Raw genomic sequence first — 26,716 nt, 5'->3', positions numbered from 1 at the left:
TTCCTTGAAAAACGCCCAGGAGTCCTTTAAGAGTAGAAACAGACGATCTGGATATGGAGCAATTGAGTTGGATTCCAGAAGCTTATTGGAGAGACTAAAGAAAATGATGTTGATAATGTGCAGCTCAAAGGAAGGCTGCTTCACGAAGATGTTTCACATCTTGAAAGAAACAACAAATTTGTACTCTACCTTTCCCCTGTGTGTGCATGCGCACACAATCACACACAGAGAAATGTATGTGCAACCACATTTCCCCTGGAGTTGAGGCCAGGTCAGAAATATCACAAGAGACAGATGAATAGCAGGTCTGTCTTGCCAGCTGTGAGCCCTCCTACCTAAGGAAAGCCTGAGCGTCCCAGAGACAGCAAAGTCCGCAGTTGCCCACACAGTCTGCTGCAGGCAACCAGTGAGGAAAGAACTGGGCACAGCAGGATGGAATCAGAAGGGGAAATTGTTGACCTCCAAGTAAGTTTACCCTGGAGAGAGGGAGCTGGTTAACAGTAGAGGAGAGAGAGAGAAGCAAGGTCGGTAGAGAAAGGAAAAATGCTTGGGCCATGCTTCTTTCTCTCTCCTCATTCTCTTTTTGCGTCCTCCCCCTCCTTGTCCCTCCCCTCATCTCTGCACTTCTATTCCATCTCTTTCTCCTTTTTCCACTTCTGGTTTCTCACTTGATTTAAAAATCTCACAACAGTCTCAACTCTGCTTTGGCCTCTCCTTCCGCAGTCCGACTTCAATCCTATTGGATCCTATTACCAGAGGGTCATTCTTCATTCTGACAGGGCCCTTCTCTACAATCCTAGGGAATGCAGACTTTTATTTGTGAGCTTGTCAGGCATTTCTCTAGAGACCAGGGAAGATGTTAGCTCGTAGGTCAGGGAAAGGAGGCAGGCATTGAGCCAGCTTTGCATTTTCTAAGTTGGGAAAAGCTGGAAGCTTTCCTCTCCCTTTTTCACAAATCCCTCCTGTTTGGGGAAGGAAAGTGCCTTGTTCTTAAAGCGGAGCTAAAGGAAATTAGAGCAACCAGCAAGGAAGAGGGAGAGACACATTTCCCTACGTGAGGCTGGCTTAGGGGACAAAACTTCTCCTGAATAGTTTCTAGTCACTGGGGCAGGGAAGAAGGAATGGGATGCTAGAAACAATAGCTGACATCTCTGTAGTGTTTCACAGTTTATAAATATACTGCCCCACCCCTTTATCACCTTCCCTACCCAGTGAGTTGATTATTCCCATTTTGTAGATGGGCAAAAAAAGCCTCAGATTGATCATTTAACTTAATGTCACACAACTAGTTAGTATCAGAGCTAGGATTCAAAGGTCTGTGGACTCCAATTTAGCTTTTCTCCCACTATACTTTTATGACCTTCTCAATAATGGGGCTAAATCAACAGTCTTAACCCCTAGCTATCAATGCCAAACTGAATGAGACTCAAACCGGTTACCATTTTCATGTAATTGTATGGATGCTGTGATAAATATTTTGGTGCATATGGGAACTTTCTTCTTATCAATGGCCTCTTTGGGGTGTAAACCTAATAGTAGAATCTTGGGGTGAAAGGGTATAGACATTTACTCACTTTCTTTACCTAATTCTAAATTGCTTTGCAAAGTGAATGTATTGATTCACAGCTCCACCAGTGTTGCACTAGTGTGCCTCTCACAATATCCCCAACTTTGGGTATTCCCATCTTTTGTCATCTTTACCATTTTGCCAGGTAAAACCTCAGGGGTTGTTTTGATTTGTGTTTCTCTTATTATTAGTGACTTGTAACATTCTTTCATATGATCCCTAATAGTTTGCAAACTTCTTTTGAGAACTCTTGGTTCCTGTCCTTTGAACTTTTATCCACTGGGAAAACTTTTAGAATTTCAAGGAATCTTAGACATCATCTTGTTGGATTTCCTATCTAACTGAAGAATCCTTAGGTGGAGTAGATTGACCAAGCTTCTGCTTGAATACTTCCAGTGTCTACAATCTAACAAGGCACCTCCTTCTATTTTTTTTTTTTTTTTTGGTAAGACGAAGCCTGTGGTTTCACTGGTATAGGGAGTTCTTAGTGAGGATCCTACTTTTAACAGTGTACTTCAGGGTCAGGTAGGTGGCACAGTGGATAGAACACCAGTCCTGAAGCCAGGAGAACCTGAGTTCAAATCTAGCTTCAGACAATTGATACTGACTAGCTTTGTGACCCAGGGCAAGTCACTTAACTCCTATCCCCTTGCAAAAAAACCCCAAACACCCAAAAAACAAACAAACAAAACCCCAGTGTATCTCATCAACTCTGTGTGACATAAGCCTTAGAGAGTTGCCTAGGACTTGTTGAGCTGTTTGTTTCACTCATGTCTGACTGTGACCTCATTTGGGGTTTTCTTGGCAAAGATACTGGAATGGTTTTGACATTTCCTTCTCCAGCTCATTTTACAGATGAAGAAAGTGAGGCAAGCAGGTTAAATGACTTGCCTAGGGTCACACAGCTAGTAAGTATCTGAGATCAGCTTTGAACTCAAGATGAGTCTTTCTGACTCCAGGTATTACACTTATCTACTGTTCCACCTAGCTGCCCTGTCTAGAAGTTAAATGACTTGCCAAGGGTCACATAGCCAGTACATTTCAGAGGCAGGATTTGAACCCTGGTGTTCCTGACTCTGAGGTCTTTTCTCTGTTGACTACTTCATACCACTTCCTATCCATTCCATTTTTTTTTGACAACTTTAGTTACTAGAAATTTCTTTCTTATTTTGGAGAGAAGCTCTAGTTCAGTGTTTCTTCCCCAAAGTTATTTCCACAGGCCCTTAAAGGACTCTGATAGGTTTCTTGTGGAATCTTCCTTTTATTGGGAAAGAGTCAAAGTCTGGTGGGAAGAGGGAAGCACATAAGATTATTGAGGAAAAGAGAGAAAGAGAGAGAGAGATAATGCTAGGAGACCAAGGATAAGAATCAAGAAGTAGGGGATGGTGGGGCAGCTAGGTGGCACAGTGGATAGAGCACTGGCCCTGGAGTCAGGAGTACCTGAGTTCAAATCAGGCCTCAGACACTTAACACTTACTAGCTGTGTGACCCTGGGCAAGTCACTTAACCCCAATTGCCTCACTTAAAAAAATAAAGAAAAAGTAGGGGATGGTAAGCAGAAATGAATAAGAGCTGAAGAAACAGTGTGGAGGAAAAGAACTATGAGATGGGGAGGGATAACAGGAATTTATAAATAATAATTGTGAATCCTCCAAAAGTAGAATTACTGAAGTGCCAGGGTTTAGGCCAGCAATTGGCAATAAATCATTAGGTGGGGGCAGCTAGGTGGCACAGTGGATAGAGCACTGGCCCTGGGGTCAGGAGTACCTGGGTTCAAATCCGGCCTCAGACACTTAACACTTACTAGCTGTGTGATCCTGGGCAAGTCACTTAACCCCAATTGCCTCACTAAAAAAAAACCAACAACAAAAATAAATCATTAGGTGATTTTTCTGGTTTCCTTGGTGGTTTCCATCCTTTTGAGATAGGTGAAATAATTTAATCATTTTGAAAGCAAAAGAAGAAGATAGCCAAAATGTTCAAAGAAAATATGGTGGGAGAGAAAGCAGAAGAGTTGAAGACATTGGAAATTATAAGAGCAAACTTACTAGAGGTATTCACAGATTCTCCTAGGCTGAAGTTGGCTCTTACAAATAAAACTCTACTGACCTTACAAGTGGGGAAAGAAGCCTTCTTAGGATGAAGAATGATAGTCTGGCAATAAGGACCAAATGGGACTCCTGCATTATCCCAGAAAAAAATAAAACAAAGCATTAAATAGCATACTTATCACCTTAATAAAGTTATGGAGGTGGGGGAACTAGGAGAGCAAGAGATTATTTTTTTTTCTTTTTGTGAACTGACAATCATCAATAAACACAGACATTCCAATATTTGGAAAAGAACAAAAAAGAAGGTTGTATATGAAACTGTGACCTTCATTTCATATTGTTTGAGTTTTTAAGTGTTTATTAAATTTAACAACGTAGTAACAAAATTGTCAAAGCAGGGGATTCTTAAATATATCAAAGGTGAATAGAATGGGGGTAAATGGGTAGAATGTTCGAGGTCCAGGAAATGTGGCTGGATATAGTTGAGTGTTATGGCCTAGGAGAAGACAGAAATAACCGGGTGTGAGATAGGAATATAGGGGAGAAATTAATCACTGGCCTTTGGGGAGTTCCTAGTAAAGGGGCAAAGGAAATAATGAAATGTACTAGGGATTTCTAAATTGTCCCATCTCAAGGTAAGATCTAAAGCAGCTTAGGATATTAACTAGAAGAAAAGGGGCCATCGGAAAACTAGGGAGCCAAACTGAAATTAGGACAGGGAAACCTGGTTTTTTTCCCAAGGCATCAAAATTTAAAGAGTATTGACAACAGTGTCTGTGTGCATCAGATAGAATAACTAAACTTAGTACCTAGGCAGTAAGAATGGTTAAAATAGGAAGCCAACAGAAAGCATACTTCCCTCTTCTTTACTTCCCCATGCCCCCCTAGCAGTTGTTAAGTTCACCCTGGGTTCTCCCCTTGGCGTTCTCATGCCTTGGTATCTTCCCATCCCCTCAAGGTCCTTTCCCACCCTTCACCCCTAGATCGATAGATTTGGATTAAAAAGTTGATCTGAGAGTACCATTCATACTTTTTACCTTCTCTGTATTTGGCGATGCCAGTGTCAGAACTGCTAACTGCTGCTCTACTAAGGAGTGGGGATGGGGGTGGGGGGAGGGCAGTTCAAGAAGCTATTGTTGAGGGAGGGAGAACTAGAACTGTTTTTCAATTAGAAAAAGAAAGTGTTTACAAACACCCCCAGGGGAATCTTTACGAAAAATCTATGTAACTGGAAGCTGTGGGAACTAGGCTTTGTCAAAAGATAAGCTGGGGTAGAGAGAAAAGTGTGAGAAGTTGGTACTGAATTCTGAATGGGGCAAGCTCTAGGGAATCCCAATTGCAAATTATACCTCTAACGACTGGAATGACGCCACCTGCTGGAGATTTATGGTAGGAAAGCTCCGCCATGAGGAGAAGGCACCTTAGGGCAAGACATGTGGCTTTTCCTTTGCATCAGGAAGTGATATTTGCGTGTGGGAGGAAGAGGGGGTGAGGCCACACTCTCAGACTCTTTCGTGAGGACTTGTGGAGAGCGGAGCTATAGATGTGCTCTCCCTTTGATAGATAGATGAATCTAGGCCTTTCTCTCTCTCTTCACCAAATTCTTATTCTCCTTAATAAATGCTTAAAAGTCTAACTCTTGCTAAAGCTTATAATTTATTGGCAACCACTCATTAGATATTTTAGACAGACTAGCCAATTTTAGCCCCTTACATACCTTCAATGTGGGGTGGCATAGGTACTACCTATATGACCTAGTTTCCAGCTCCTGAAGAAACAAAGATTGCAAGAATGAAGTGTTCAGGAAAAGGGAATAAGACAGACACCCTGAACTGAAGAACAAGAAAGTTAAAGTTAAGCATAAAAAAGTAGTCCATATATTTCCTTGTGGTATATGTATCTGCATTTATGCACAAGTCCATATTTTTCAAGTAATTAATTACTTAATTTTGTTTTTTCCTCTAAGAGTGAAAAAAAGAAGAAAAGAAAGAAAGGAGGGAAGGAAATTTAGAACTTCTGTATCATACAAGTATGTGTGTGTCATTTTCAGTTGTGTCTGACTCTTCATGATCTCATTTAGGGTTTTCTTGGTAGAGATACTGGAGTGGTTTGCCATTTCTTTCTCCAGCTCATTTTTTACAGATGAGGAAACCGAGGCAAACAGGGCTAAGTGACTTGCTCAGAGTCACATGGCTAGATAATATCTGAGGTCAGATTTTAACTCACAAAGATAAGTCTTCCCAATTCCAGACCTGGCATTCTATCGACTACACAATCTAGTCAAGCAAAGTATATTCCCATATTTTCATGTCCAAAAATACATTTCTTATTCTGCATATTACTGTCATGAGATGAGCAGCATTCTTAGTTGATCAGAGTTTTAAAGTCTTTCAAAATTGTTTGTTTTTATAATATTGATGTTACAGTGTAAATTGATTTTCTGGTAATGCTCACTTCACTTTCTGTCAGTTCACACAAGTCTTTTCATATCTCCATATTTTTCTTCATTTTCTTCATTCAGCAAAATGATATTCCATTCATATATCATAATTAGTTTCAAGTTTTTTTGTCATTGTGACAAGACCTGCTCTAAATGTTTTTGTTCGTAAAGGACGTTTCCTCTCTTTGATCTCTTTTGGGTATAGGTCTGTGGTATATTAGGGCAGGCACTGTTTAGTGACTTTGGGAAGATAATTCCAAATTGCTTTTTTTTTTAATTTTTTTTGTGTGTGTGAGGCAATGAGGGTTAAATGACTTGCCCAGGGTCACACAGCTAGTAAGTGTCAAGTGTCTGAAGCCAGATCTGAACTCAGGTCCTCCTGAATCCAGGGCTGGTGCTTTATTCACTAGCTGCCCTTCTAAATTTCTTTTTAGAGTGGTTGAACCCATATTCACAACTCTACCAGCAGTTCATCAATGTAGTCCCTCCAACATTTGTCATTTTCTTTTTTTGTCTTCTTTGACAATCTGATGGGTATGAAGTAGAACCTCAGAATTGTGTTCATGTTAATGTCTCTTTTTATGAATGATTTGGAAATATTTTAATATAATTATGTATAACCTGGGTTTGTTCCCTTGAGAATTGCTAGTTCACATCCTTAGACCATTATACATTTGAATCAGTTTCTTATATATCTTAGAAATGAGACTTCTGATACAAAGATCTTTCCCCCCAGTTAAATTTTTTTCCTTATCTAATCTTAGTTGTATTGGATATGACAGTACAATAACTTTTTAGTTTTATGTAATCAATATTATCCATTTCATCTTCTATGATCCTTTCCCCCCTCGTTTGGTCATTAATTCTTCCCCAATCAATAGATAAAATAGGTAATTTCTTCCTTATTTCTGAGAGAAATTATTATTAATAACCAATGATTTGGGGGAGACCCAGAGTTCCCCTCTTTTTCTTTTTTTTTGGGGGGGGCAATGAGGGTAAAGTGACTTTCCCAGGGTCAAGTGTCTGAGGCTGGATTTGAACTCAGGTCCTCCTGACTCTCGGGCCAGTGCTATATTCACTGCACCACCTAGCTGCCCCACCTCTTTTTCTAAAGTCCTGATATCAAAAGTTCAGTCTCTTGAAAGACATTTCTGATAATTAGAAAGGACTGGTGTTCTTTTTCTTTTTTTTCGGGGCAATGTGGGTTAAGTGACTTGTCCAGGGTCACAAAGCTAGCAAGAGCTAATTTTCTTAACAATCTTGTTTAGACCTCAGCTAGGTGTGAAGCCATTGGCTCTACTCAGATTTGGGGGTTGGGGGGAGGAGATAAATTCTTTTAATAGATTGCCCAAGGCAGAGGGTTACTTAAAAGTAAATGACACAAAGTTCATTTGAACAGGTTCAGCCCCTTATTGTAATATTCATTCTCTCATTAATTGTTAACCAATCAGAAGCTAAGAGAAGCAACCAAATGACCATGCCTTTATCCTGAGGAGCGAATTCCCTGAGATGGATGTTCAACTACGTGACAGGCGTCCTGCACAGCAGAAGCGCCCACTTTGAGTCCGTGGACGATATGGTGGAGGCCGTGGGGGAGCTGCTGCAGGAGGTGTCTGGAGACAGCAAGGATGGCTCGGGCATTCGGGCTGTGTGCCAGCGCATGTTCAACACGCTGCGACTGGCAGAACCACAGAGCCGAGGACATGCCCCCATCCAGTTGTCTAAGATGACTGAATGTTATGCCTATGGCAATAAGCTTCCAGGACTGAGGAAGAGAGACCAGTCTTCCACGATGAATGCTACGAAGTTGGAGAAGACTGAAGCTCGGCTCAAGGCAAAGCAGGAAAGGACGCTTCGGCCAGCCAAGCAGGGAGCAAGAAGCAGAGTCGGCTGGAGGAGTCGGGCAAGAACAAATCCTATGACGTGAGGATTGAGAACTTGGACGTCTCTTTTGGCGAGCGGGTCCTCCTGACGCAGGAGGATATGAACCTTGCGTGGGGCCGACGCTACTGGCTAATGGGACGAAATGCGCTGGGCAAGACGGCGTTGCTGAAGATGCTGGCCACACGGAGCCTCCGTGTCCCCTCCCACATCTCCCTTGTGCACGTGGAGTAGGAGGTGGAGGGGATGACACCCCGGCCCTGCAGAGCGTGCTGGAAACCGACACCTTTCGAGAAGGGCTGCTGCGGCGGGAGCAGGAGCTCAGCGCCCTGATCGCGGCCGGCCGAGCGGAGGGCCCAGAGGCTGCACAGCTCGCTGAGATCTACGCCAAACTCCAAGAGATCGAGGCTGACGAAGCCCCTGCCAGGGCATCCGTTATCCTTGCTGGACTTGGCTTCAATGCAAAGAAGCAGCAGCAGCTCACGCGGGCATTCCCTGGTGGCTGGAGGATGCGGCTGGCCCTGGCCAGGGCCGTGTTTGCTCGGCCAGATCTGCTCCTGTTCGATGAACCCACCACCATGTTGGACGTGCGCGCTATCTTGTGGCTGGAGAATTATCTCCAGACTTGGCCCTCGACGATCTTGGTTATTTCCCATGGCCGAAACTTCCTGAATGCGGTGGCCACAGACATCATCCACCTGCACAGCCAGGGGCTAGACGGCTACCGCGGGGACTTCGAGACCTTCTTCAAGAGCAAGCAAGAGTGGCTGAAGAGCCAACATCGCGAGTACGAGGCCCAGCCGCAGTACCGCCAGCACATCCGGGTTTTCATTGATTGCTTTCGCTACAATGCCAACAGAGTATCCCAGGTGCAGAATAAAATCAAATTGTTGGAGAAGCTGCCGGAACTGAAGCCTATGGACAAGGAGGTGGAGGTGGTGAAGAAGTTTCCTGATGGATTTGAAAAGTACCCCCTCCCCGCCCCCATTCTGTAACTCGATGAAATCGACTTCTACTACGACCCCTCAGCACCCCATCTTCAGTCGTCTTTCTGTCTCGGCAGACCTGGAGTCTGTGTGGTGGGGGAAAACGGATCAGGGAAGTCGACCCTGCTGAAGCTGTTGATGGGAGACCTGGCCCCCCGTTCGGGGATCAGACACGCCCACAGAAACCTGAAGATCGGCTACTTCAGCCAGCACCACGTGGAGCAGCTGGACCCGAATGTCAGCTCCGTGGAGCTGCTGGCTCGCAAGTTCCCTGGGCGCCCCAAGGAGAAGTATCGTCACCGGTTGGGACGCTACGGCATCTCTGGGGAGCTGGCTATCCGCCCTGTCACTAGCCTGTCTGGAGCGCAGAAGAGCCGAGTGGCCTTTGCCCAGATGACCATGCCCTGCCCTAACTTTTACATTTTGGACGAACTGACGAACCACCTGGACATTGAGGCCTTAGGCCGGGCCCTCAACAGTTTCAGGGATGGGGTGAGCCTTGTCTCCCACGACGAGCGCAGGAGCTGTGGGTGTGCGAAGTGGGTGGTGTCACCCGGGTTGATCGGGGCTTTGGCCAGTCGGGACCATCTCCAGGAGCAGTTCCGGCGAGAGGGTTTCCTCTAGGCCCTTGCTGCTGGAAGACGTGATCTGGGACACAGACTGGTACCCGTGGGGCCCCCCAGACAACAGATTTTCTTAGCCTGGGCCTAAACTTCCCCCAAACATGAGGACAGCTTTACTCCAACTTCTCTTCTCCACTCCTTGCCCCAGGCCAACCTCCCCCCCCCCACCCCAAGGGATGGAAGGGGCTGAGAGAATTGTTCTCCTTGAGTGGAGAAGGCTTCTGGGGCTTTCGCCTTGGTCCCCTCTCTTTGCCTAGGTCCAGTGTGGCTGTCATGTAAATTAAACCTGCCACCTCTCTGTCAAAAATAACTAACTAAAAAATAAACATGCTGGCATTATTAATAAAATTATTAAATTACTCAGAAATTATGTCTTGCGGGGCAATGAGGGTTAAGTGACTTGCCCAGGGTCACACACCTTGTGTCAAGTACCTGAGGCTGGATTTGAACTCAGGTCCTCCTGAATCCAGGGCCAGTGCTTTATCCACTGCGCCACCTAGCTGCTTCCTCAAACTTTTTAAATGTCACATTTCTCTAGTTCAGTTTTGAGGTGACCTTTTATATCTAGGTTCTATATCCATTTAGAGCTTATTTTAGTGTGAGGTGTTGATCAAACCTGATTTCTTCCATACTGCTATCTAATTTTCCCAGCAGTTTTATTTTTCAATTAAATACTGAGTCTTTCTCCAGTAATGGAGGACTTTGTGTTTATTTAACTCTAAATTACTAGATTCGTTTGCTTCTGTATGTTGTATCCTATATGTTGCTTCTATAATGTATTCCTAATCTATTCTACTGTAAATCCTGCTATACCCCTTGAAGCTAGTAGGGGGACACTTGAAGCTGAGGGGACACTTGTTTCTTCTCTCCTATTAATGTAAAAAATTAACCATTGCTCTCCATGTCCAGAGATGTAATTCGTGGAGTCTGAATGCAGATCAAGCATGTTCCCCTTCCCTTACAGCTAGCAAAATTTTACTTCCCACTCCACTCATTCCTATGAAATCCCCCTTCTCTTGCTCCTCTATCTTTAATCTCATCCGTATCCTGATCAGTTTTATCCTTCCCAATTCACTACCCCCTTCTGCCTGTCCTTTGTATTTTTCCTTGCCTTCATCCTAGATTTTTTTCTTTTTTTCCCCACAACATGACTAATATGGTAATATTTTGCGTGATTGAACATATATAACATAAACAAATTGCTTACTGTCTCAGGGAGGGGGGAGGTGAGGAAGGGAGAGAGAAAATTTGGAACTCAAAATTAAAAAAAAAATGAATGCTAAAACATTTCTTTACATGTAACTGTGGGGGGCAGCTAGATGTGGCAGTGGATAAAGCACTGCACAGGTCCTGGATTCAAGAGGACCTGAGTTGAAATCTGGCCTCAGATACTTGCCACTTACTAGCTGTGTGACCCTGGGCGAGTCACTTAACCCTCTTTGTCCTAAAAACAAAACAAAACAAAAACAAAAAACCAAAAACATGTAACTGTGGAAAAAACAAATAATAAAATAATTATTTTAAAAATTAATCATCATATAGTTCCAATTGTTCAACTGTACTTACTTTCTATACTTATTTTGAGTCCTTTGTTTGCATTTAAAAGTGTCTGCTCAGTTCTGGTCTTTTCATCAGGACTACTTGGAAGTCCTCCAATTCATTAAAGATCTATTTCCCACCTTGTAGCATGATACTCAGTTTTGCCAGATGGGTTATTCTCAGTTTCAAACCCTTATTTTCTGCCTTTTGGAATAATTTCAAGCTCTCTTCTTTTAAGTGGTAGCTGCCAAATCTTGTGTGATCCTGACTGCGCCTCCTTGGTATTTGAATTCTTTTCCAACTGCTTCCAGCATTTTCTCCAATTTGACCTGGAGACTTTGGATTTTGGCTATGACATTCTTGAGAGTATTAATTTTAGCTTTTCTTTTAGGAGGTAGCTAGTAGAAATATATTTTCATTATACCATCTAGTTCTAAGAAGTCTAGCTAGTTTTCACTGGTCATTTTATTTTTCTATTTGGTCCATTCTAACTTTTAGGGAGTCAGTTACATGAATAAGGTTTTGAAAACTTTCGTCTATAGCTCTCGTTTAATTTATATAATTTGTGATATCATTTTAAACTCTTGTTTCATTTTTTCCAGGAATTCTAGCAAACTTCATAGCCAAACTGTGATTTTGTTTGAGTCTTTTGTGGCATTATTCTTTTCTGCTAGATTTTTGTCATGGTTCCCCCTGGATCCAAAGTATTTCTTTATCATGGTGACTTTTTTTGTTGTTGATGCATTTTTCTAGCCTTACTTGCGGAATTGAAACTTTGTGTCAGGGAAGGCTCAATGAGCATTTCTTGAAGGAATGGTACGGCCTCGTTTGAGCCTGATCTGTATTATCTGGGTGCCTTCCTCTGCTTCCTGGTGGTACTGAGTATTTTGTGCTTCAAGGATCTCAGAGCAGCCCGAGGCAGTGAGCTAATTGTGGCTATAGTCTGCAGTGTGGTCTAATTGCTGTCCTTTCAGTCTGTTTTGCAGGCTCCAGACCCAAGGCTGAGGTCAGAACAAAACAGTTGCAGATTTTTAGTGTCCTAGCTGGTCCCTGGTCCCTGGTCTGCCATGAGGTATATGGCTGCAAGCTTGCTCCAGATTTCTCTGGCTCATCCAAGGTCCACTTTTGGTAAAGTGTTCATGGACCTTGCTCATTGGCTTTTCTGGTTAGCACTCTTAGGCTTCTGACTATCTCTTTGTGTGGACCTGTGCTGAAAAAAATGCACCTTTCCCCGTGAGTATGTAAAATTGAAAATTGATTTTAATTCTATTTTGGTAAGACTTACTCAAGCCAGATCTAATATTCCCTTTGGAGGCTCCTTCCCCTTGATAACTTTGCCCACCACCCACATCCCGGAGAAACTTGCCAAAAGGTCAAGCTTTTGTCTTGTAATTACCTCCAACTTTGTAACCCCATCCATCACCTACTTTCCAGAGAAATTTGATTAACCTAAAAGTTCAAATCTCATCGATTTAAATTATTGTAGCAACTCTGATTACCTGCAGTCTAATCCCATTGCTTGGAGACTAATCCCATCACTTGAGAACTTGTGACTCCAATCACTTGTCTTGGTTGTGGTTAAAGGGGCTTCAGAAGGGGAGGTCACAGGGGCAGGGGATGTACCAGTTAATGATGTATAGCGTTGAGAAGAGGTTCAGGAAAGTCATATGGAGAAGGAAACCACTAATTCTGGGCAATATGTGGCCAGAGTAGTCACTTCATTCTTCTATTTCTCTCCCCTATAATGCTTAAGAAGGGCTGGTGCTGGGGTCAGGGTAGTCAATGGTAATGACTGGCAAAAGCATAATAGAGACCTCAAGTACAGGGCAGCAAGCAGCCACAATGTCCTTTGATATCACTTTCAGAAAGAGTAATGGAGGGGCAGCTAGGTGGTGTAGTGGATAGAGTACTGGCCCTGGATTCAGGAGGACCTGAGATCAAATCTGGCCTCAGACACTTGACACTTACTAGCTGTGTGACCCTGGGCAAGTCACTTAACCCCAATTGCCTCACAAAAAACAAAAACAAAAAACAACAACAACAAAAAAAGAAAGAGTAATGGCTGTCTGTTGTTCCAGACTTGAAGTCTCTTTCACCAAATGGGTCTTTGTTGGTGACAGATGGTTTAAAGTATTGTTTCCTCAGATATTAATGGAATGAAGAACAGGTATGCCTTTATCGAGTAAGCAGTCAAGAGGTCCATGTGTCAAGTAGGCCTCCAATCTCAGGCTCTGAGAGAACTCAAAATTCCAGTTTAAGTGATGCTCTCTCAAGAAGGGCAGAGCAACTGTTGGGGCAAGGTTGTCTGTATTAGTAGTGTCACCTCTCTCCTCAGTGAGTTTGTCTTTGTACTTTCTATTTCCTTTGCAGCAGTGGCCCCTCAACTACCTGGGAATCACATGGAGGAGGAAGAATAAGCAATTATTGACTGACAAATTAAAACTGAAAGGACTATAACTCTTTTATAGGAGGATATGGTGCTCACTTTATAGCTGGGGCAAGCATAGTTTAATATTTTGAGGGCATGATGAATGGTATGTGAAGAAACTGGTCAATAGTTTGCATATGATACATATGTAGAGCACCTAGGCATAGTACTTTGCATATGGAGGATATTAAATATTTATTGATTGATTTAAAGGATGATTGATTCAAAGACTTAACACTCTTTCTAGTACTAGCCAGGCCCTCTGTCTATGCCAAGTGTGATATCATCATTAGCCTTGGGAAATGAAAAAAATAAGCTAACAAGCATTTATTAAGTACCTACTATGTGCCATGCACTGTGCTTAGTGTGGGAGTACATAGACAAAAGTGAAATAGCCCTTGCTCTCAAAGAACTTACATTCTAATGGAGGAGAAAACAATATAATAACTAACATTTCCATAGAATTTAGTATGTGCCAGGCATTGTGCTAAGCACTTTACAATTACAACACTGGGAGGCAGGTGCTATTATTACCACCATTTTACAGATTCAGAAACTGAGGCAAGAGAGGTGAAGTACACAAATAAAATCAGATCTAAATAATTGGAAAAATATCAATTGCTCATGGATAGGCCAAGCTAATATAATAAAAACGACAATTCTACCCAAATTAATTTACTTATTCAGTGTTATACCAGACTACCTAAAAATTATTTTATAGAGCTAGAAAAAATAATAACAAATTCTTATGGAAGAACAAAAGGTCAAGAATATCAAGGGAACTAGTGGAAAAAAATGCACAGGAAGGTGGGCTAACCATACCAAATTTGAAGCTATACTATAAAGCAGCAGTCATCAAACTATTTGGTACTGGCTAAGAAAAAGAGAGGTGGATCAATGGAATAGGTTAGGCACAGGAGACACAGTAGTAAATGACTATAGTAATCTACTGTTTGAAAGATCCAAAGACTCCAGCTTCTGGGATAGGAACTCAGTATTTGACAAAAACTGCTGGGAAAACTGGAAGATAGTATGGCAGAAACTAGGCATAGACCAACATCTTACACCATATACCAAAATAAGATCAAAATGGGTACATGATTTAGACATAAAGGGTGATACCATAGGTAAATTAGGAGAGGAAGGAATAGTTTACCTCTCAGATTTAGGGAGAGGAGAGCAATTTATGACCAAACAAGAGATAGAGAATATTATGAAATACAAAATGGATGATTTTGATAACATTAAATTAAAAGGGTTTTGTACAAACAGAAGCAATGCAGTCAAAATTAGAAGGGAAGCAGAAAGATGGGAAACAATTTTTACAGCCAGTGTTTCTGACAAAGGCCTCATTTCTAAAATATGTAGGGAACTAAATCAAATTGATAAGAATGCAAGTCATTCCCCAATTGAGAAATGGTCAAAGGATATGAACAGGCAGTTTTCTGACGAAGAAATCAAAGCTATCTATTATCATATGAAAAAATGCTCTAAATCACTATTGATCAGAGAAATGCAAATTTAAACAACTCTAAGGTAGGTGCCACCTCACACCTATCAGATTGGCTAATATGACAAAAAGGGAAAAATAATAAATGCTGGAGAAGCTGTGGAAAAATTGGAACACTAATGCATTGTTGGTGGAGTTGTGAATTGATCCAACCATTCTGGAGAACAATTTGAAACTATGCCCAAAGGGCTATGGGACTGTGCATATTCTTTGACCCTGTAATATCACTACTACGTCTGTATAACATAGAAATCATAAAAAAGGGAAAAGGACCCACATGTACAAAAATATTTATAACAGCACTCTTTGTGGTGGAAAAGAATTGGAAATCAAGGGAATGCCCATCAACAAATGTTGAAAACTATCTTTACATGTAATTGGAAAAAAATATTTTTATAATTTAAAAAAGTATATAACCCATGAGCCTGCTGCCATGATTGTCTTTGGCAATGGAGAATGCCAATAACCACTTTTATTAAAATGCTGGCATTATTAATAAAATTATTAATTACACAGAAAAAAAAAAAGAGGTGAAGTGACTTGCCAGCCAGTAAGTCTGAGGCTGGATTTGAACTCAGGTCTTCCTGACTCCAGGGCCAGTACTCTATCACCTAGATGGTCATCTGCTACCCCTCTGCCACATATTCAGATAGTTCTTGCATTATGCAAATTTGACTTTATGTAATTCATATTCCAAAAAAACCTATGTTAACTTTACTGTATAGTACAGTGCTCTCTCTCTGTCTGTTCCTTCCCCCCAGCTCTCTTCTCTGCCAACCTCCTGATCCTTCCTCCCCCCCATAAAACCTTTTTAAAAAAACAACTTAAAAAAGTAACCATCCAAGCGAAAGTAGCAGAATGGTCCCACAGTACTTGTTCTATGTTAGGTCAGGCTCCAACAATGGCTGGTCCTGTACCCTTGTCTTCCTCCTTTTCCTCTCGATTCTCTGTTCCCAACCCCCACATGTCCTTGAACTGAGTGCTGGCTACGTGGTCTATTCCTGCTTCCCTCCCTCCTTTCCCCACCTCTGTGGGCAAATTCACGTTACATAAAAATTATTTTACATAGAAGTCTGCAGAAAGGTCCACTTGCAGCAAGATCTGTCTGCATAAGTATTTACAAGGTAACTTTGGATGGGAAGGCATCAGCATCTGGGGACATGAGGATGGACAAGAAAGCTCCCCCACCCCCCCTGTAGAAATTAGTTCCAAAGCTGAGTCACTATGGATCATTTAATTTCTTTGATTTGGAGATTCCAAAGTGCAAGGAGCCTGGGTTCAAGATGATGTCTAAGAGGAGAAATACCAGAGTCACTCTTCAAGAAGATGAAGGAATAAAATATTAACGACAGGCTTCACGATCTCAAAGCCCAAATGTTTTATAATTATGTTCATATAGTTCCTGGGTTTGTCTTGGCAGGTATACTCCCAGGTATTTTATATGGTCTATGATTATTTTAAATGAAATATCTCTTACTCTGTTCTTGCAGTATTTTGTTGGTGGTATACAGAAATGGTAATGATTTATGTGGGTTTATTTTATATCCTGCTACTTTGCTAAAACTATTGTTTCAAGTATTTTTTAGTTACATCTCTAGGATTTTCCAAGTATACCATATCATCTGCAAAAAAGAGATAGTTTGATTTCCTCATTGCCCATTCTGATTCCTTTCTTTTCTTACTATTGCTAGCATTTCTAGTACAATATTGAATAATATTGGTGATAACAGGCATCCTTGTTTTATTGCTGATCTTCTTGGGAAAGCTTCTAGTTTATCCTCATTACAGATAATCCTTGCTGATGGTTTTGGGTAGATGCTTCTCATCATATAAAGGAAAAATCTATTTATACCTATGCTTTCAAATGGTAATAGGAATGAGTGTTGTATTTTGTCAAAACCTTTTTTTACATCTATTGATATAATCATATTACTTTTGTTGCTTTTGTTGTTGTTATAACCAATTATGTTAATAGTTTTCCTTATATTAATCCAGCCCTGAATTCCTGGTATAAATCCAATTTGGTCACAATGTATAATCTTTGTGATATATTGCTGTAGTCTTCTAGCTAGTATTTTATTTAGGGGTTTTGCATAAATATTCATTAGTGAAGTCAGTCTATAATTTTCCTCTCTCTGTTTTTGTTCTTTCTGGTTTAGATATTAACACCATAATTATTTCATAAAAGGAGTTTTGTAGAACTCCTTTGCCTATTATTCCAAATAACTTATTTAATATTGGAATTAGCTGATCTTTAAGTGTTTGGTAGAATTCACTTGTAAATCCATCTGGCCCTGCTGCCTTTATCTCAGGAAGCTAATTTATGGCTTGTTTAATTGCCTCCCCCACCCTTTTTAAAGGCAATTGAGGTTAAGTGACTTGCCCAGGGTCACACAGCTAGTAAGTTTCAATTGTCTGAGGCTGGATTTGAACTCAGGTTCTCCCAACTCAGGGCCAGTGTTTAATCCTCTGTGCCACCTTACTGCCCCTCAATTTCTTTTTTTAAAAATAGGTTTATTTATTGGGGCAGCTAGGTGGTGCAGTGGATAAAGCACTGGCCCCAGATTCAGAGGACCTGAGTTCAAATCCGGCCTCAGACACTTGACACTTACTAGCTGTGTGAACCTGAGCAAATCACTTAACCACCATGGCCCCACAAAAACAAACAAACAAACAAAAAAAGGTTTATTTATTGAATAGAATTTTATTTTCAAAAATATATGTAAAAACAAATTTTAACATCAATTTTTAAAAACTTTGTGTTCCAACTTCTCTTCCTCCTCCATTCCCATCTCCCACCCACTAGAATTCAAGCATTTCAAAATAAATTATACATGAGTAGTCATGGAAAACATTCCCACATTAGCTAGGTTGTTAGAGAAAACAATAAAAAAAACACCCAAATTTCAGATTGAGGAATTGTCAAAGAGGAAAAAATACTTTTAAAAATGTGTTTCCATCTGTTTTCAGATACTATCAGTTCTTTCTCTGTAGATGGGTAGCCATTTTCATAAGTGCTTCAGGGTTATATTGGATCATTGCCTTGCTGAAAATAACCACATGCTTCCCAGCAGATCATCTTACACTATTGCTGTTATTTTGTATGCAGTACACTTCACTCTGCTTCAGTTCATGTAGGTCTTTCCAGGTTTTTCTGATAGTATTCTGTTCATCATAACCTGTATTAATCTGTACCTTAAACTTGACAGAGAATTTTCTTCATAATAGCCCAGCAAGGTAGGTACCATATGTTTTGCCATTATAATCAATCATCATAACTATTTCCCTCCATCCTATTCCCTTCCCATGATATTTACTCTATTTTCTATCTTCTTTTAACCTATTCCTCCTGAAAAGTGTTTTACTTCTGACTGTCCCCTCCCCTATTCTGCACTCCCTTTTTTTCACCCTTCCTTCCTTATCCTCTTCCCCTCCTACTTTCCTGTAGGGTTAAATAGATTACTCCTCCCAACTGGGTGTGAATGTTATTCCCTCCATGAGCCCACTCTGATGAGTTTAAGGTCTTTGAGCTAATTCTGTGTTCTAAATTTTCTTCCTCCCTCCCTCCTCAACCCTCCCTATAAAATCAAGCAATTCAATATGTCATACTTGTGCAGTTATGCAGAACATCTTCACCTTCCTGGAAAGTGTTTTGCTTTTTATTGCTCTCTCCCCCAATCTGCCCTTCCCTCCTTCCCCTCTTCCCACCTCCCTCTTATCTCCCTCCCCTCCCTCAGGGGAAAAATATATTACTATACCTACTTGAGTATGTATGTTAGTCCTTTGAGCCAATTCTGATGATATTAAGGTTCACTCACTCCCCAATTCCTTTCCCCTCTTCCCCTCCCCTCCATAAGCTTTTTTCTTGTTTCCTTCATGTGAATTACCCCTTCGTATTCAGTTCAGCCCTGTGTCCTCTGTGAATTCCTTACTGAGATAGTTCTTATGATTTCAAAGTATTATCTTCCCATGTAGGAATATAAACAGTTTGATCTTTTAATATCCCTCATGAAGTCTTTTTCCTGTTTACCTTTTTATGCTTCTCTAGGGTCTTGTATTTGAAAGTCAAATTTTCTATTCAGCTCAGGTCTTTTCATAACAAATGCCCAAAAGTCCTCTTTCTCATTGAAATTTCATTTTTTCCTCTGAAAGATTATGATTAGTTTTGCTGCGTATGTGATTTTTTGCTGTAGTCCCAGTTCCTTTGCCCTCTGGAATATCATATTCCATGCCCTTCGGTCTTTAATGTAGAAGTTGCTAGATCTTGCTTTATCCTTATTGGAGCTCCACAGTATTTGAATTCCTTTTTTCTAGCTGCTTGCAATATTTTCTCCTTGACTTGTGAGCTCTGGAATTTGGCTATAATACTCCTGGAGGTTTTCATTTTGGGATCTCTTTCAGGAGGTGATTGGTGGATTCTTTCAATTTCTATTTTAGCTTCTGCTTCTAGAATATCCCGGCAATTTTCCCTCACAATCTCTTGGAGGATGGTGTCTAAGCTCTTGTTTTGGTCATGGTTTTCAGGTAGTCCAGTGATTTTCAAATTCTCTTTCCTAGATTTATTTTCCAGGTCAGCTGTTTTTCTAAGGAGATATTTCACATTGCCCTCTATTTTTTCATTCAATTGGATTTGCTTTACTGTGTCTTGGTTTCTCATAAGGTCACTAGTTTCCATTTGTTCAATCCTAATTCTTAGGCAATTATTTTCATCAGACAGTTTTTTAATCTCTTTTTCCATTTGGCTTTTCAAACTGTTGACTTTTTTCTCATGACTCTCCTGCATTGCTCTCATTTCTCTTTCCATTCTTTCCTCTCTTTCTCTACATCTTCATTATATCTCTCCTACTTTCTCTTCAAAGTTCCTTTTGAGAGCTTCCATGGCCTGAGACCAGTTCATATTTTTCCTGGAAGCTTTGGATGTTGGAGTGTTGACTCTGTTATTATCTTCTTCTTCTGAGGTTGTATTGTGGTCTACCTTTCCCCTAAAGAAGTTTTCAATGGTCTCCTGCTTTCTCCGCCTACTCATCCTGACTTACTATTTCTTGGTTTTTAAATTCCTTAAAGTGTGGCGCTGTTTCCAGGACACACTGTTCAAGCTACCGAGTGGCCTGGCAGGGGAGGGGGGTGGGAGGGGGCGTTGGGGGGGGGTGAGGAGCAGGATTGGACTTCTTCTCAGCCTTCCTGGCTTGTGAGTAAATCATGGCTGCTTTCTCTTTGACCTGGAAACAGAAGTCTGATTGAACTCTGATTCTCTATGGTCGGAAGTTTGGAGTGCTTTTATCCCTCCCCTACTGGGCCACCACCACTCGATTCAGCCCACTGGTTCAGACCCAGGGCGCTTTGCCCCAACTCCAGTAGATACTGCCTCCACTTCACCCTGGCCTTCCGCCAAACCTCCTCACCAGTCTGTGATCAGAGCCTCAGAAGCTGCTGGTGTTGAAGACTCTGACAGGCGCTGGAAGCACTGTCCCTGGCTAGGTCCCGACTGCGGGCTGAGCTGTTCAGTCTGATCAGTAGGTGATCAGAATTGCCCTCTTTTACGGAGAAATAGTCTCACTCTGTTCTAATGTGCATCAGGCTGTTCTGGGTTTTGGTTTTTTACCGCATTATTTGGATGTGAGTGGACGGGTTTATCTGGAGCTTGTGGGAGTCATAGCCTCTCCTCCGCCATCTTGGCTCCACCCCCGAGAAATCCAAAAATAGGTTTATTTAGATATTCTATTTCCTCTTCTGTTAATCTGGGTAGTTTATATTTTTATACCCAAATAGATGTATATGTTATTTCCTTTTTTGACCCAGTTCCAATGAAAATAAGGTTCTTGATGTTCATTCTCTATGCCATCTTCCACTCCATTGCAAAAGTTTTTCCATTCACACCTCTTTTGTACGAGATAATTTGTTCCCTTTTACCTCTCCCTACCCAGTTTTATTTTTTAGGCTCATCCCTTCATAATCAACTCAACCCCAAGTCTTCTATGTGTGCTCTTTATAACCACCCTAATATCATTTTCCCATACAAGAAGTAAACAGTTTAACCTTATTCAGTCCCTTATTATTATTATTCTTTCATCTTTACCTTCTACTTCTTATGATTCTTGTATTTGTAAATTAAATTTTCTCTTCAGTTCTTGTCTTCTTAAAAATGCATAAAAGTCTTTCAATTCATTAAATATCCACTCCCCACCCCCCACTCCCCTTGCCCCTCTTGCAGTAGTATACTCAGCTTTGTTGGGTTGGTTATCCTTAGTTGCACATCTAGCTCCTTTGGTCTTCAGAATACCATATTCCACATCCTCAGTCTTTTAATGTAGATGCTTCTAAATTTTGTGTTTTACTAACTGTAGCTCCACAATATTTGAATTGTTTCTTTCTAATTGCTTGTAATAGTTTCTCCTTGACCTGAGAGCATTGAAACTTGGCTATAATGTTCCTATGAGTGTTCATTTTGGTGTCTCTTGCAGTCAGTGATTGGTGGACTTGGTGATTTTTTTCAATTTCTATTTTTACCCTCTAGTTCTAAAACTTCAGGGAAATTTTTCTTTTTCTTTTCTTTTCTTTTTTTTTTTTTGGTGAGGCATTTGGGGTTAAGTGACTTGCCCAGGGTCACACAGCTAGTGTCAAGTATCTGAGGCTGGATTTGAACTCAGGTCCTCCTGAATCCAGGGCCAGTGCTCTATCCACTGTGCCACCTAGCTGCCCCCAGGAAATTTTTTCTTAATAATTTTTTGTACTATCTAGCCTCTTTTTTTTTTATCATGACTTTCAGGGTAGTCCAAACAATTTTATATTATTTCTTCTCAGTCTATTTTCTAGGTCAATTGTTTTTCCAATGAGATATTTGATATTTTCCATTTTTTCATTCTTTGGATTTTGTTTTATTATTTTTTCAGTCATACTTCTTTATTAAAGACTGATTACTGCCTTCGAAAGAGCAGTATATAAAATTTTTTTTCTTTATTAGCTCTGAGCTCCTAGCCAAAGACAGAACTTCTAGAAAAAATACCTCAGATCTATTTCTATCTCTTCTTCAGAGATGTTTCCCTTTTAGTTCCTTCATGGGATTGTATTTCCAATAAGTAAGCCCTGACTAGCTATACAAAGTGATTACCATTTTAAAAATCAAGACAGTAAATATTTAAAACAAAGAAAGGTAAACAAGCTTCCCTTTTAGACACAAAGAAAAAAAAACCAACAGGTCCTCTTCAAAGAAGCACCTCAAGCAGACAAAAGAGGATTCTGACCTGAGGTCTGTCTATCATCGGGTAAGGGGGAAAGGGTTTAGCAACATAGCATCTATCAGGCCACATGGCATGCCCCTTTCACCTGGTCAGTTTCAATCCCAGAGTCCTGGTTCCTTTCTTTGTAGCTGCTTTTGCCTGGGTTGTCCCTTTCTCAGTCCCAATCGACTTCTTACAGTTTTCCTTTTTCCACTTCTTTATTTCTATTTCATTTACTGGGCTTTGGGTTCTTCTTTGAGTGTCTCTGAGACCCAGTGAATAGACATTTAAAGTCCCCCTGAGACGTGGACTACCATTCTTCATGCTATCAAAAGTTGTGGGGCAGCTAGGTGGCACAGTGGATAGAGCATTGGCCTTGGATTCAGGAGGACCTGAGTTCAAATCCAGCCTCAGACACTTGACACTTACTAGCTGTGTGACCCTGGGCAAGTCACTTAACCCCAATTGCCTCATCAAAAAAAAAAAGAAAAGAAAAAGAAAAAAAAGTTGTTCCCTTTCTGATTCATTTAAGAGACTAATCTGTACTTCCAGAAGAGATCATCGGGTATGGTCTAATCTTTTATACTTTTAAACACCTCATTGTCAGACCCTTACCTGTGTGATTAAGTATTGGACTTTCAAGCACTTCCTTACCTAATAATAATTCACCTTTATGTTGTGCTATAATATAGCACAATATAAGTTTTCTCACAACAACCTGTGGGTACAAGTATTAATCCCCCAATTTTGTAGATGAGTAAACTGAGACTCAAGAGAGATTAAGTAATTTGCCAAAGGACATATAACTGGTTAGAGGTGATTTGAACCCAGGTTTTCTGGAGCAGTGCTATTTCCAGGATGTTTCTGTAGATAGATGAGAGAGCAGAATAATTAATGATATCTTCCTGAGGTCATTCTCAGAAAGCTAGCTATTAGGTGGTGATTTAGTTTGGTCACAAGTCATGAAACTGTCCACTAAAGTGATTGAAGTAGTCACATCAATGAAGTCACTGATCCTTGAAGTATTTATATATAAAAATAAAAATAACAGCTAACATTTACTTAGTACTTTAAGAGTTTCAAAGCACTTGACGATTATCTCATTTTATCCTCACAACAACCCTGGGAGGTAGGTGCTGTTATTATTCCCATTTTATGGATTAGGAAATTTAGGGCAGATGAAGGAAATGATATTAAAGGTGATGCATTATCAACGGTTTAGCTGCTGTACCAGAAGGAACACTGGGTTTTTCCATTTGACTTGTGACTAAAACCTTGTATGTGGGTCACCTCCCCCATTAGTATGAATTCTTTAAAAGCAGGAACTGTCTTCCTCTTTCAATTCGTATCCACAGAACTTTACAAATAGTAGGTACTTAATAAATGCTCTTTAGTTTTTTCAGTCATCACAGCCCTAAAGCAATCTGCAGTGGAGTTCAGGAGCTGGATAGTCTCCAATCTCCAAGCCAAGAGAATGGAAAACCCCTGTGTCCTCCCCAGAAGTGAACTCCCTGTTTCCATATTCTCTTTCCAGAAAACTGGGTTTTGTTTACTACAGAGCGTGTGTGCTGTTCGGCAAGCTTTGGTCTTTGTGTGTATGTGTGTGTTTGTCCTGTGCCCCGGAGCTGGAGCCCAGGGACCAATCTCGAGGCCCGGATACATATTTTTTGTTCAGATTTCTATGTTTACAATTGGACTGACTGTTTCCATGCAGCCGGGACCTTTTCCCTCCCACAGTCCATTTCCTAAAAGTGTGACCCACCCACACCCACCACTTGAACTGTGTCTAGGGAGGGGAAGGGAGGTGGGGATTGTGGAAGCAGGGAGAAGCTGGGAGCTCTGGACCTTTACTATCAGACCTCCCTCCCCCACTCCAGTTTTCACAGTAATCTGAGCTAGAGTGGATACTTACCCATAAGGTTCCTTTAAGGGAGATGTGGGGGACTGGGGGGTTGGGGGGGCTGTAGTGGGGAAAAAACTAGACTTAGAACAAGAAGACCCAGGTTTAAATCTCAATTCTGCCTTAGACAAGGCATTTATTCTTTCTGTAACATCATTAACTCATCTGTAAAATGGGGGAGGGGGGGAGCTCTAAGGATCTATAAGATTCCTCCCAGCTTTGACTCCTGGCACTCAGACACATACCCTGGTAATCCTCTGTTCTGTTCCAATCAAGGGATTACAGCTTCAGAGCTTGAAAGGGCCATTGGAGAACACGTAGTCCAACCCTTTCATTTTACAATGGAAGAAACTGAGGCTTAGTTACATGAAGTGACTTGCCCGTGTAAGTAAGTAGAACAACCAGAATTCAAATTCCATTCCTCTGACTTCAAATCCAGGACTCCTTCCACTGCACCGCACTGCCTCCTCCAATGAAGCCCATTTAATACTTCTCTGTCTCATCCAGGTTGGGGAATCTAGAGTATTCCTTTAGACTCTAGAATCCTTTGACTTTGGGGCTGAATGATGCAGTCAGAAGGATAGATGCACAAGAGTCCTCTGGGAAAGCTTATCTTTGAGTTAGTAGGAAGCCAGTGTTTCATTGGGGTTTAGGCCAAGGAGACCTTGAGTTCTCTGTCTCTCTGTCCATCTCTGTATGTCTCTGTGTGTCTGTGTGTGTCTGTCTCTCTGTCTGTCTCTGTCTCACTCTGTCTTTCTATCTCTCTGTCCCTCACTGTCTGTCTGTCTGTTTCTCTTTCTCTGTCTCTCCATCTGTCTCTGTCTCTGTGTCACGCTGTCTCTGTGTCTCTGTCCCTGTCTCTGTCTGTCTGTCTCTCTTTCTCTCTCTCTCTCCTGGGAAAGAGGATGAAAAAGTATTAGCTTTCCTGCCTCCACAGTATCAGGGAAGGGGAAGGATCAGAAATGAGAACTGAATTTTCTCGATGCTTTCACCCTAGTAAATGTCCCTTGAATCACAAGAAAAGCCAGTGGCTCTTCTGCCAGGGTAGCATCTGTGCATTCAAGTGCTTTCTGCAGCAATAGGCAGGCAGGGGCTTGTCTGTCTGTAAGATAGCCACTACTTTGTTTTTCATTCCCTAATAAATGTGCCTTTCCCTACCCACCCCCCTCCCCATTTTAAAAGTCATTTTCCCCTCTCCATCCAGATGTGACCTACTTGTCTGCTCCATTTTAGGAGCAGACATTTAAGGCTTCCAGGTTCAGGGAAGTTCTGTCTAGGTCTCAAAGAGATGGATTTTTGTTTTGTTTTGTTTTGTTTTAGTGAGGAAGATTTAGAAACTGGAACATTGAGGAAGGAAATGTAGGGCAGAGCAGGAGAAAGAGAAAAAGGTCAGGGGTTAGTGAAGCAGGAAGATGGCATTCTCGGGAGATCAATTAATCAACCAGTATTTTAAGCACCTACTATGTGCTAGGCATTGTGTCTGGGGATACAAGCACAAAGAATTAAACAGTCCCTATTTGCAAGGAGCTAAAATTGTAATGGGAGAGACAAGTACACATAAAAATACATATTGTTACAAGTTGGTTTGGGAGGGAGGGCACTAGCAGTTGGAGGCTTCATGCAGAAGATGATGCCTGATCTGCAGCCTAAAGGAAATGAGGGACTCTATGAGGGGGAGATAAGTGAGGAGTACATTCCAGGTAAGTGAGATGTTCCCTGCAAAGGCACCGAGACGAAGAAGGGAGTGTCTTGTGTGGGGAATGGAAAGGAGCCCAGTTTGGCTGGATCACAGAGCACGGGAGGGGGAGTAATCCATATAGGTTGGGGCCAGGTTGTGAAGGACTTTAAAAGCTAAATAGAAGAGTTTATATTTAATTCTGGAGGCAATAGAAAGCTGGTGGAGTTGATTGGATAGAGGAGTCAGGGCTGGATTTAAGAAAAATCATTTTGGCAACAAGTATGGAGGATAGTCGGGAGTGATGAAAGATGGGAGCGATGAGGGCAGGGAAACCAATTAGGAGGCTGTTGCAATAATCCAGGTGAAAGGTGTTGATGGTCTGAACTAAGGTGTTACTATGTATGGAGAGAAGACATCAGATGGGCAAGTTAGTGTGAAGGTAGATGTGGCAAGATCTGACAACTGACTGCATATGTAGGGAGTTGATCTAGGCTAATGCTAAGATTATGAACTTCTGAGAATAAAAAGATATTGGTTCCTATGACAGAGATAGGGAAATTTGGAAGAGAGGATGAGGAAGAGATGAAACTCCTGTCCACTGGCAGCAGGTTTTTTCAGGAAATTAAGAAGCAAGGTGCTCAGCTTTCAGCTCAGTGAGGAAGTGTGAAGAGCCTGATAGGGGAAGAGAAGGTTTGGAAGAGCTTCTGTGGAGAGTGAGAGAGGGAATCAATTAGGAAGGAGTAAAAGAATTACCTAGCTTCTATGAGGCCCCAGTGAAGTGAAATTAGATAAAATGAATGTGTGATGTATCCAGCCAGCATGATCGTGGGATTACCTCCAGCTTTATTCAGCCCATTGAGAGTAGTTCAGAAGAGGCAGAGAGTGACTGAGGTTTG

General features: G+C 41.4%; 1 protein-coding gene and 1 pseudogene across 1 annotated transcript in view; both read left to right on the top strand.

Moving 5' to 3' along the window:
• The first annotated feature begins 303 nt into the window (after positions 1-303).
• Positions 304-26,716, top strand: part of NINJ2 (ninjurin 2) — a 162,542-nt gene continuing 136,129 nt past the window's right edge. Inside the window, exon 1 of the mRNA XM_043967979.1 lies at positions 304-465. Coding sequence (XP_043823914.1) covers positions 433-465 — 33 coding nt within the window. The 5' untranslated portion in view covers positions 304-432. The remainder of the gene's footprint in view (positions 466-26,716) is intronic.
• LOC122729235 lies at positions 8,186-9,549 on the top strand (annotated as a pseudogene).

Source organism: Dromiciops gliroides, chromosome 5, assembly GCF_019393635.1.
Source record: "Dromiciops gliroides isolate mDroGli1 chromosome 5, mDroGli1.pri, whole genome shotgun sequence".
NCBI classification, from domain to species: Eukaryota; Metazoa; Chordata; class Mammalia; order Microbiotheria; family Microbiotheriidae; genus Dromiciops; species Dromiciops gliroides.
The sequence above is the reverse complement of the archived record's forward strand: the minus strand, read 5'-3'. Positions and strand labels throughout refer to the sequence as shown.